At 44.5% G+C, this 13,082-nt stretch overlaps 1 protein-coding gene across 1 annotated transcript in view; it reads right to left on the reverse strand.

Annotated features, from left to right (window-relative positions):
- Nucleotides 1-12,259, reverse strand: part of LOC132405280 (Kv channel-interacting protein 1-like) — a 320,304-nt gene extending 308,045 nt beyond the window's left edge. The window contains exon 1 of the mRNA XM_059989963.1: nt 11,819-12,259. Coding sequence (XP_059845946.1) covers nt 11,819-11,876 — 58 coding nt within the window. The 5' untranslated portion in view covers nt 11,877-12,259. The remainder of the gene's footprint in view (nt 1-11,818) is intronic.
- Nucleotides 12,260-13,082: the final 823 nt, after the last annotated feature.

Raw genomic sequence — 13,082 nt, forward strand, 5'->3', positions numbered from 1 at the left:
TAGCTGTCCACTCTGATTCTCTAAGGGACCAATTTTATCCCTCACTATCCTTTTGCTATTAATATAACTGTAGAAACCCTTTGGATTTATTTTCACCTTACTTGCCAAAGCAACCTCGTATCTTCTTTTAGCTTTTCTAATTTCTTCCTTAAGATGCTTCGTACCTTCTTTATATTCCTCGAGCACCTCATTTACTCCATACTCATTTATTGTAGATATCTCTCTTTTTCCTAACCAAGTTTCCCATATCCCTTGAAAACCATGGCTCTCTCAAAATTTTAACCTTTCCTTTCAACCCAACAGGAACATAAAGAATCTGTACCCTCAAAATTTCACCTTTAAGTGACTGCCATTTCTCCATTATATCCTTCCCATAAAACAAATTGTCCCAATCCACTCCTTCTAAGTCCTTTCGCATCTCCTCAAAGTTAGCCTTTCTCCAATCAAAAATCTCAACCCTGGGTTCAGTCCTATCCTTCTCCATAATTATACTGAAACTAATGGTATTGTGATCACTGGACCCAAAGTGCTCCCCAACACATACCTCCGTCACCTGACCTATTTCATTCTCTAACAGAAGATCCAACACTGCCCCTTCTCTAGTTGGTACCTCTATGTATTGCTGCAAAAAACTATCCTGCACACATTTTACAAACTCCAAACCATCCATCCCTTTTACAGTATGGGCTTCCCAGTCTATGTGTGGAAAATTAAAATCTCCCACAATCACAACCCTGTGCTTACTACAAATATCTGCTATCTCCTTGCAAATTTGCTCCACCAATTCTCGCTCCCTATTAGGTAGTCTACAATACACCCCTATACATGTTACCACACCTTTCCCATTCCTCAATTCCATCCAAATAGCCTCCTTCAACGAGCCCTCTAATCTATCCTGTCAGAGTACTGCTGCAATATTTTCTCTGACAAGCAACGCAACACCCCCCCTCTTGTCCCTCCAATTCTATCACACCTGAAGCAACGAAATCCAGGAGTATTTAGTTGCCAATCACACCCATCCTGCAACCATGTTTCATTAATAGCTACAACATCATATTTCCAGGTATCAATCCATGCTCTACGCTCATCCATCTTTCTTACAATGCTCCTAGCATTAAAATAAATGCATTTAAGAAATTCTCCACCTCTTCCTCTCTGTTTATCTCTAACAGTACAAAGAACTTTACTGTCTTCTTTTTCTTCCTTCTCCCATACATCTGTTCCTACACTCTGGTTCCCCTCCCCCCTCATATCTAGTTTAAATCCACTGGAGCCTGTCTAGCAAACCTACCTGCAAGAATATTTGTCCCCCTCCAGTTCAGATGTAAACCGTCCCACCAGAACAGGTCCCACCTTCCCTGGAAAACTGCCCAATTATCTATAAATCTGAAGCCCTCCCTCCTGCACCATGTCTTCAGCCATGTGTTGATCTGCACTATCTTACTATTTCTAAACTCACCTGCACGTGGCACTGGTAGCAATCCTGAGATTGTTATCCTGGAGGTCCTGTCCTTTAACTTGGCACCTAGCTCCCTAAACTCACCTTTCAGGACCTCCTCACTCTTCCTACCCACGTCATTGGTCCCTACGACCATGGCATCCGGCTGTTCACCCTCCCTCTTGAGAATACTGAGAACTCGATCCGAGATATCGCGGACCCTGGCACCAGGGAGGCAACAGACCATCCGGGATTCTCGATCTCTTCCACAGAACCTCCTATCTGTCCCACTAACTATCAAATCCCCTATCACTACTGCTCTCCTCTTTTCCCTCCTTCCCTTCTGAGCTGAGAGGTCAGTCTCGGTGCCAGAAACGCAACCACTGCAACTTGTCCCTGGTAGGTCGTCCCCACTAACAGTATCCAAAACGGTATACTTATTGTTGATGGGAACGGCCACAGGGGTGCTCTGCTCTTCCTGTCTATTCCCCTTCCCTCTCCTGACAGTCACCCTGCTACCTGTCTCCTGACTCCTAGGGGTGACTATCTCCCTGAAACTCCTGTCTATTTCTGCCTCTGCCTCCCAAATGATCCGAAGTTCATCCAGCTCCAGCTCCAGTTCCCTAACACGGTTTGTCAGGAGCTGCAGCTGGATGCACCTTTTGCAGGTGTAGTCTTCAGGGACAGCTGTGCTCATCCTGACTTCCCACATACTGCAAACAGAGCACTCAACTACCCCAGCTGCCTCCATTACCTACTCCTAAGGTAATTAAATTAATTAAAGGAGCTTACCTGGCCTTACCTCACTTGGAGTGAACAACAGTGTAATTGCAAATGTAAATAGATAGTAATAAATAATGAGAGCATGAGATAACGAGATAATCTGACACTGCGGCAGTTGCCCAGGGGTGTAATCCACAGCAATCTTTGCATATCCAGATTACAATCCCCAGCACATGGCACATGTCTGCAAATGATAGAAGCCTCCATCAGCAGGACGACTGTTGGAACTGCAAAGCAATCAGCACTTCCTAGAGTTTGCACCCAAGTGAGTGAGGTAAATGCACAGTCCCAGCAGTGTCCGGTTCACTGCCACAGAGGCCTCCATTTGTTGGAGGCCCTGCTGACTGGCTGCATTGAGGCACAGAAAGCAGGTGGAAGAACTGTGCCTCTCAGCCTGGCTGTGAGTAGACTATGAGCCATTTTAGCAAGCTCCCTACGGGCAGAGGAGTTCTGATAGCCGTACAATTGGTCTGTGTGTGGTTGGATTGCTCTGGGTGCCCAGTCGATTTGGAAGAATCAAGAGCATCTTTGGGTTGGGTGGTGAAATATGGGCCGGGAGCAAGTCACTGCGGGGTAGAGAGGAGGATGCTTCTGCTCTGTATTTAATATTTCAGCAATATTTTAGTAACATTGTAGATATATTGTTTGATTAAGCAATCTTTGTTGTTTACATAATTCAGGACGAGTCATACAAGACCATAAGATAGAGGAGAGAATTGGGCCATTTGGCTCATCGAGTCTGCTGCGCCATTTCATCATGGCTGATTCAGTTTTACTCTCAGCCCCAATCTCCTGCCTTCTCCCCATATCCCTTCATACCCTGACCAATCAAGAACTTAATATGATGCCGATAAATGTTCTAAATCACTTCTCTTTCCATTTAGACAGTAGGATTTTGAGAATTATAAAAAAGATAAAATGGAAGTTTATCATCTAGTCCAGAAAATTGACGAGACTTTCTTTTATTTATTCCTCAGTTACAAAAATATGTAAAAATAATCAGGCGACTGAAGATGAAATTAGATGAAAAAAATTAAACAAAGCAGGAGCAGAGTAAAGTGAGCATCTAGGGGCAACTCCATCCACCTCACTCTGCAACAGTCTCTAAGGTTGAACAATGGAAAGCAGACCTTTTCAAGCAAGCTCTCAATCGCAAATCATTCTAACCTCTGCATTGTCTGTCACACTCAATATAGATTTCTGATTAAATTCAGGTGAGCTTTTACCAGGTACTCCACAGATCAACAAGTTACACTATATTATCAGGAGATCCTCAATATCATACATGCTATGTCGTTGTCTTTAATTTCTTTAATATTTAGTAGGAAAGCCTGTTTATATCATTAGACCACTATAGGCATTTTACAATGTTAAACTCATTATTTGATGGATAAATTTACATATTACTGTGTAACTTCAATTTTATATTAAATAAATGTCAATATATTAGCATGCCTATTTTGATATTTTCTTAGTAAATTTCTGTATTTAATAATACAAATTCTCTACTTTGAAAGGTGAGTTTTGACTCCATGACATAGATGACACAGCTACAGTGTGCTCCAGATTCCAGCATTGCAATCTCGTGCATCTCCACAGCAGATTACCTGTTGGGTTCTATTTGAGCTTCAGAAACCTGCTGCTGTGGAATTTAAATAATTGGTGTAAAGTTTTGAGGAGAGGAGAGGAAGCTGAAGTTGTTAGGGATCAAGAACTCAATACCTGAGGGTGTAGGCCTGTCCACATTCGAACAGTGGTGTAAACTGTTGGATTACTTGCCCATTGAGGGAGTTGGGTTGGGCTGGGGAATTCTAGGTCAACCGTGGTGAAGTATTGAAACAAATAGCCTCCTTCCAGATTATTAATTCATTACAATTTGGTGATACAATCCAAGGCTGACATTTCTGCCTAATGTAGCAAATACAATTACACTCTAATAGGGGCAGCGGAACATTGGACACTAGAGAACAGGCCCTTTAGTATATGGTATTGTGCCAACCTTTTAACCTACTTTAAAATCAATCTAATTCTTCCCTCCTACATAGCACTCCATTTTTCTATCATCCAACTGCCTATCTAAGAGTTTCTTAAATGTCCCTAATATGTCGACCTGTACCACCACTGCTACTAGAGCATTCCAAACACTCATCACTCTGTGTAAAAAAAATTTACCTCTGACAAAACCCCTCTACTTTCCTCCAATCACCTTAAATTATATCCCTAGTATTATCTACTTCCACCCCGAGAAAAAGTCTCCGGCTATTCACTTGATCTATGCCTCTTATCATATTGTACACCTTTATAAAATTGCCACACATCTCCCTTTGTTCCAAAGAGAAAAGCTCGGGTTTGCTTAACCTTTGCTCTTTAATCTGAGCAGCTTGCTGGTACTCTCTTCATCCTCTCTAAAGCTTTTACATCCTTCCAAAATGAGGCAGCTAGAACTGAACACAATATTCCAAGTATGGCCAAACCACAGTTATATTACATTACCTCAAGGTTCTTGGACTTAATCTCCCAACTAATTAAGGCCAATTCCCACACTTCTTTACTACTATTAGCAACCCTGAGGGATCTATGGATGTATACCCCAAGATACCTTTATTCCTCCATCCAGCTAAGAATAATGCCATTAATCTTGGATTCCACCTTCAAATTTGATCTTCCAATGTGAATAATTTCACACCTCTCTCGGTTGAACTCCATCTGCTACTTCTCAACCCAGCTCTGCATCCTATCATTGTCCTGTTGTAAACTATGACACCTTATGCTTAAGCTTCAACACTATCAGCTTCATGTCAACTGCAAAATTACCCTTCCATTTCCTCATCCAAGTCATTTATAAAACTCACACCGAGAGCAGGTGTTCCAGAACAGATCCCTGAGTAAAACCAATGGTCACCAATCTTCAATCATCTCCAACCACACTCTACCAATTCTGAATCCACAGAGACATTACTCTGGATCCTAATTCACCTTACTTTCTGAATGAGCCCACCATGGGGAACCTTATCAAATGCCTTACTGCAATTCATATCCGTCATAGCCACTTCTCTACCTTCAACATGCTCAAAGAATTCAATGAGGCTGGTGGGGCATGAGCTCCCCCTCACGGTCATGCTGACTAACCCTAATCAGACAATGCTTCTCCAAATGCTCTGTAATCCTTTCTCTAAGAATATTCTCCAAAAGCTTGCCTACTACTGACAGGCCACTAGTCTATAATTCCCAGGGTTATGCCAACTCTCTTTCTTTATCAAAGGAATAAACCACAATGGTACCGCTCTTGTGGTCAGTGAAGATGCAAAGGCCATGCAGCAACCCCTCGCTCACTTCCTGTAATAACTTGGGATATATCCCATCAGACCTGGAGTCTTATCCATCCTAATGTCTTTCAAAAGTTCCACAACATCAACTTTCTTAATGGCAAGATGTTCTAGCATGTTCTAGGTAACAGCCTGTTTTATGCAGCCCTCACAAATGTCATGCCCCTCTCACTGGTGAATACTGCATCAAAGTATTCATTACAAATCTCCTGTCTCCACCAACTCCAGGCATGTTTCATCTTCTATCCCTACCCTCACTCTAATCTTCCTCCCGTTCTTCAGAGATCTGTAGAATGCTTTGGGTTTTCCTTAATCCTACTCATGCCCCCTTCTAGCTCTCCTAAGTCCATTTTTCAGCTCCTTTCTAGCTACCTTGTAACTCCAGAGCCCTGTCTGATCCTTGTTTCCTAAATTTTAAGTGAACTTCTTTCTTCCTCTTAACAAGATATTCCACATCTTTTGTCAACCATGGCTCCTTCATTCTACCATCCTTTCCCTGCCACAATGTGACAAACCTATTCAGAGCCCTATGCAAGTGCTCCCTAAACAACATTCACCTTTCCAATGTTCATTTTCTTGATCCATTCCCAATTTATGCTCCAAAGTTCCTACCTAGATACTGCGACACTGGGGACATTTCTAGATACGACAAGGTCAGTTTTGAGAATCTCTCTTTTAACAGACAATAGGTGCAGGAGTTGGCCTTTTGGCCTTCTAAGCCAGCACCACCATTCACTGTGATCATGGCTGATCATCCACAATCAGTACCCCGTTCCTGCCTTCTCCTCATATCCCTTGACTCCGCTATCTTTAAGAGCTCTATCTAACTTTTTCTTGAAATCCAGAGAATTGGCCTTCTGGGGCAGAGCATTCCACAGATCCACAACTCTCTGGGTAAAAAAGTTTTTCCTCAACTCTGTTCTAAATGGCCTACCCCTTATTCTTAAACTGTGGCCTCTGGTTCTGGTCTCTCCCAACATCGGGAACATGTTACCTGCCTCTAGTGTGTCCAATCCCTTAATAACCTTATATATTTCAATCAGATCCCCTCTCATCCTTCTAAATTCCAGTGTATACAAACCCAGTTGCTCCAATCTTACAACTTATGACAGTCCCGCCATGCTGGGAATTAACCTCGTGAACCTACGCTGCACTCCTTCAATAGCAAGAATGTCCTTCCTCAAATTTGGAGACCAAAACTGCACACAACACTCCAGGTGTGGTCTCACCAGGGCCCTGTACAATTGCAGGACCTCTTTGCTCCTATACTCAACTCCCCTTGTTATGAAGGTCAACATTCCATTAGCTTTCTTCACTGCCTGCTGTACCTACATGCTTACTTTCAGTGACTGATGAACAAGGTTAATTTTGCCCACTAATCTCCTATGTAGGACATTATCAAAGGCTTTCTGAAAGTCCAGGTACACTACATCCACTGGCTCTCCCTTGTCCATTTTCATAGTTACATCTTCAAAAAATTCTAGAATATTAGTCAAGCATGATTACCCCTTCGTAAATCTATGCTGCCTTAGACCAGTCCTGTTACTGCTATCCAAATGTGCCGCTATTTCATCTTCTATAATTGACTCCAGCATCTTCCCCGCCTCTGATGTCAGACTAACTGGTCTATAATTCCGTTTTCTCTCCCTACTTTCTTAAAAAGTGGGATAATATTAGCTACCCTCCAATCCTCAGGAACTGATCCTGAATCTATAAACCACTGGAAAGTGATTACCTATGTGTCCACGATTTCTAGAGCCACTTCCTTAAGTACCCTGGGATGCAGACCATCAGGCCCTGGGGATTTATCAGCTTTCAGTCCCATCAGCCTACCCAACACCATTTTCTGCCTCGTGAATTTCCTTCAGTTCCTCCATTACCCTAGGTCCTCTGGCCACTATTACATCTGGGAGATTATATCTTCCCTAGTGAAGACAGATCCAAAGTACCTGTTCAACTCATCTGCCATTTCCTTGTTCCCATAATAAGTTCACCCGTGTGTCTTTTTATTTGCTTTAGGTTCTCCATCTTCATACCTTTGCTTTCACACCACCTTGCTCTTGCCCTAACAAACTCTTGGTGGAAATCACAATTACTTCTTCCACTCTGGGCTTTTTGAAGCTTTCATATGAGTATAAACCATTTCTGCACACCCGTCTTCCTGAGCTGATGTTCGGCCCACACCTGCCATGACATCTCAGAGCTTCTGACAAGGTCCCCCACGAGAAACTCATCCAGGAAGTCATGAGGCATGGGATCAGTGGAACCTTGGTTGTTTGGATTTTAAAAATGGCTTACAAGAAGAAAGCAAATAGTAATAGTGGAAGGAAAGTATTCTGCTTGGAGCTCGGTGACTAGGGGAGTGCCGCAAGGATCTGTCCTGGGACCCCTGTTCTTCGTGATTTTTATAAATGACCTGGATGAGGAGGCAGAAGGATGGGTAAGTTTGCAGATGACATGAAGATTGGAAGAGTTGTGGATGGAGCTGTAGGTTGTCGAAGGTTACAAGAAGATACAGACAGGATGCAAAGTTGGGCAGAAAAATGGCAGATGGAGTTCAATCCTGTTACGTGTGAGGTGATGCATTTTGGAAGGACAAACCAGAAGGCTGAGTGCAGGGTTAATGGTCAGTTACTTAAGAGTGTGGCATTGGTAAGGCCAAATTTGGAGTATTGCGTACAGTTCTGGTCACTGATTTACAGGAAAGATATCAACAAAATAGAGAGAGCACAGAGAAGATTCACCAGAATGTTACCTGGGTTTCAGCACCTAAGTTACAGGGAAAGGTTGAACAAGTTAGGTCTTTATTCTTTGGAGCGTAGAAAGTTGAGGGGGGACTTGATGGAGGTATTTAAAATTATGAGGGGGATAGATTGAGTTGACATGGATAGGCTTTTTCCATTGAGAGTAGCAGAGATTCAAACAAGAGGACATGATTTGAGAGTTAGAGGGCAAAAGTTTAAGGGTAGCACGAGGGGGAATTTCTTTATTCAGAGAGTGGTAGCTGTATGTAATGAGCTTCCAGTAGTATTGTCATTTATAGTAAAATTGGATAGGTATATGGACAGGAAAGGAATGGAGGGTTATGGGCTGATTGAGAGCCACTGGGACTAGGTGAGTGTAAGCATTCGGCACTGACTAGAAGGGCCAAGATGACCTGTTTCCATGCTGTAGTTGTTATATGGTTATATGGATGAACAGAGGGACCTTGAGGTTCAAATCCATACATCCTTCAAGGTCGCTACACAGGTTGATAGGATAGTTAAGTAGACCTATGGGATGATGGGCTTCATTAATAGGGGGATTGAATTCAAGAGTAGAGAAGTCATGTTACAACTCTACAAATCTCCGGTGAGACGACACTTTATTATGTTCAGTTCTGGTCACCTCATTACAGGAAGGATATGCAAGCTATGGAGAGGGTGCAGAGTAGATTTACCAGGATGTTGCCCGGATGGGAAAACAAGTCTCATGAGGCAAGGTTAGCAGAGCTGGGACTTTTCTCTTTGGAGCACAGAAGGATGAGAGGGGACTTGACAGAGGTCTACAAGATTATGAGAGGCATAGATAGGGTGGATAGCCAGTACCTGTTTCCCAGGGCACGAATAGCAAACATCAGAGGGCATATGTACAAAGTTAAGGGAGGGAAATTTAGGGGAGGCATCAGGGCTAAGTGTTTTTTTTTAAAACACAAAGGGTTGTGGGTGCCTGGAATGACTTGTCAGGGATGTTGGTGGAGGCTAAAACATTAGGGGTATTTAAGAGCCTCTTGGACAGTCACATGGATGAAAGAAAAATAGAGGGTTATGGGGTAGTGTGGGTTTAGTACTTTTTAAAAGAAAAATATGGGTCAGCACAACATCGAGGGCCTTAGGGCCTGTACTATGCTGTAGTATTCTAGTGTCTAGAAGCTTCAGTGCTTTTGAATTGCCTCCACATGGCAATATGCTTTCCCTCAACAAATTCAGGTCAAATGGCAAAAATCAGACATTTCTGTCTTAACAAACACCTCTCAGCACTCACAATCTTGCCTATGCCTGATCTAATCCACAACATCACTTTTTGCTTCTCACTTCTCTGCATCAAGCCACCTTTGGTTCCAAAACTCACATGTGGTCCTGAAGCTCCCACAACCAGCCGTTATCCTAAAGCTCATATGATCCATGGTGGTGAAAACAGCAGCTGGCAAGTTTGCTATCACTGGACAGGGCACTGAATACAAGTATTGGGATGTAATAGTGAGACTACGCTTGGGAGTATTAAATGCTGCTCTGCTCACCTCACTATTGGAAGGATGTTATTAAACTGGATTGGATGCAGAAAAGAATCATGAGAAAATTACTGGCCATTGGAAGATTGAGTCATAAAGGAAGACTGGTAACACTGGAGTTTTGTCCCCTGAAGCAGAGGTTGAGGGGAGACCTTATAGAGGATTATAAAATCATGAAAGACATTGATATGGTGGAAGACTGTTTTTTCAGTCGTTGAGTCTACAAATTAGAAGGCAAAGGTTTATGGTGAGAGGTGAAAAAATTAAAGGGGAACTGAGGAGCAATTCCTTCAAACAGAAGGTGTTGGATTTGTGCGATGAGATGCCAAAGTGTTGGAGGCAAGTATAATTACAATGTTTAAAAGATATTTCAGCAGATTCATGATAGGAATGTTTAGAGTTATAGGCCAAACGGGAAATGGGACAAGCTCGGGTAGCCTGTGCTCTATAACTCATGTGATCCAGCTGTCTCATAATTAAAACTGATTCCACCGCTAGACAATCTCCCACAGATGATGTGCAGTCCAGCTAATTACAGGTCACACCTCTGCATTGTGCTTCCTTTGGTTCTAGACTTAAGCTATCTCCTCAAATTTCATCCTTATGCTCTTTCCCTTTCACATCTCTCCTTGGTGTTTACCACATCCCCCAGTGTCTCCCCACCATCTCACACAGACAACCCTCTAAAATGCAATTCTCCAAATCAAACAGAGATCATATATTATTCTTTAAAAAAACGACCTAACTTGACTACTCAACAAAAGTCAACAGAAAAGTTTGAATACAGCTCCAAATGTCCATCCAAGGCCCAGTGGTTCCAAAGGTTGCACCAGACTCACTGGCCCTGTGAAAGTTCTGTTTTAAATATTTCACCACATCATTTTCAGGATTTAAAAAAATGCCTGGCAGCCAGGCTTGGTGTGCTGGAAGGGCCTGTTCAGTGCTGTATCTCTAAAGAACTAAATCGATAAATAAATGCTCTTTCGATCTCAACAAAATGCACCTGACCAGCAAAACCTGGTACACTCTTAATGTAACATCATTGCACGGTTAAAGACTGCAGGTTTCTGTATTGCCTTGCACCGTTCTACGCTGCGCGTTTCCCTGTTCCGGGACTCAGGAAGGGGACTTGGGGAAGTTGGAGTTTTGGCTGGGATCTCGTAATCAGGTGCTGAGACGGAGTGCAGGCGAGCGATCGGGTCCGGTGCTGGTGTCTCTGAGGACCAGTGAGGCTGAAACTCACTGGTACGGGTTGTTCTTGACTAATAACAACCACAACTGCTTGATATCATGTCAAATTAGTGTAAAATGGCCGGGAGGGTGATCAGTGGGCTAAAGGGCCTTATTCTTCGATGTACCACCTGCCGCTTTGCGTGTTTGAGCACAGAACACGATGGTCCCCGGGACACAATGGAGACTGCAAGAATGCGTGTTGAACTTGTGACTACACTCAGCCGGCACAGATATCCAGCCAGCCCGCATCGCCTGAGCATAGCAACTTGCATTTTGCCAAGTTTCGAATGACGTCCTTTTTAAAAACAAATAATTAACTTTGGCCCCGCGACCCGGGGTAGTGCGAAGCACTGGGTATTGTAAACACTTGGCAGCCACACAGGAACGGGTTCAGGATTGCAGTCAGTGACCCATCTCAGCACGTTCCAGCATATCCCGTATTTTGCCTTTAGATAATTTGGAGAGGGCTCTTTGAATTCTAATGAGTACCCTTTGCAATACAACCCAGCGCTGACCGTTCACTCGCTGCTGCTACACCTACCCCACTGGTTGTAGGCGGACGGCCCATATCATACCACCACCGCACCCGGGGGCGGACAGCGCACTGGCTCCAGGATAGGGTTGGGGAACTCTTCCACTTACCGAGTCGGGGCATACCTCTCCGAGGGGGGAGGGTACGTGTTCCCCTCCTTCCTCCCACCCTCCCACCAAGCTCGGCAGTAAGAACGTGCTCTCCATCCTAATGAGGCTTCGGCACCGAGCTCTTACCTCGGGAACGTCTTCTCTGTCTGGTCGGGAGGGACAATGTCCCCATCACCGCTCCCATCGTCCCTGCTCCCTCGACGGCGGCAGCTGCACACACCACGATCCTACTCCCGGTCCAGTCCGGTCCGAGCCTTACCGCGGTGAATCCCCGCCCACCGCACCTATTCTGCGGCTGGTCCCGATGAGAACCGTATCCGCTCTCACTGAGTCCGACCTAGTGAACTCCCGCCCGCCGCTCCTGGACTAGGTGCAGTGCCGGTGAGCCCTTGCCTGCCGCTCTGTTTATTCGGTGTGGAATCGCTCGGGCAACCGTCAGCGCCGCCCGGTTGACGCAGGGAGCGAGCGGCGTGTCTGCTCCCCGCCGGCCCCTGGTCTTTGGGCAGGGGTGCTCACCCTCTCTGCGGATCCCCACGAAGGAAACGCATGGACCCGGTACTGGGTAGCTCTCAGTATCCACCAGTGAGGGTGCGGGGGCGGAGCGACAGTCTGAGAGACTACAGGTCAGGGGGAGGGTTTCACGCTCCCTGGGGGCATGGTGGGGAGGATTGGGTGGTCACGTGCTCCCACTCCTCTGTTCAAAACATATGCCGAAATGCTCAAACGTGGGGTCCCAGTATCACCACTTCAGTGCTTACGGTCGAACACCAGTTACCTGGGTCATCGGTCTGAGATACATAGTTCAACACCGCCACCCCACCCCACCCCCATCTGTCATCAACCCCAGCCCTACCTTGACCATGGTACATTCCTTACCAAAGACTAACAAACAGCCAATGTGCCAAAGAAGAGAAACTGTGGAAACGGAAAAATAAATAAAACAAGTAATACTGAGAACATGAGTTGTAAAGTCTTTGAAAGTTAGCTCATAGGATGTGAAATCAGTTCTGAGTTGAGGTGAATGAAGTTACCCACTTTGGTTCAGGAGCATGAAGGTTGAATAAACTGTTCCTGAACCTGGTACATAGAGCTTTGAAAAATAGAAGGCTATGTGGTAGGGAAATTCTAGGCAGTTTTTAGAGTAGTTGGCACAACATTGTGGGCCGAAAGGCCTGTAATGTGCTGTAAATTTCTATGTTCTGGTGGTATAGGACCTAAAGCTCATGTACCTCCTTCCCAATGACAGCAATGAGAAGAAAGCATTGCCTGGATGGTGGGCATCCTTACGATGGATACTGCTTCTTAATTTTGTATACGTATCAAATCTCCCTTCAATCTTCTACACTCCAGGGAATAAAGTCCCAACCTATACAATCTTTGTCTATAACTC

The sequence above is a fragment of the Hypanus sabinus genome, chromosome 15 (genome assembly GCF_030144855.1).
Source record: "Hypanus sabinus isolate sHypSab1 chromosome 15, sHypSab1.hap1, whole genome shotgun sequence".
Lineage (NCBI taxonomy): Eukaryota > Metazoa > Chordata > Chondrichthyes > Myliobatiformes > Dasyatidae > Hypanus > Hypanus sabinus.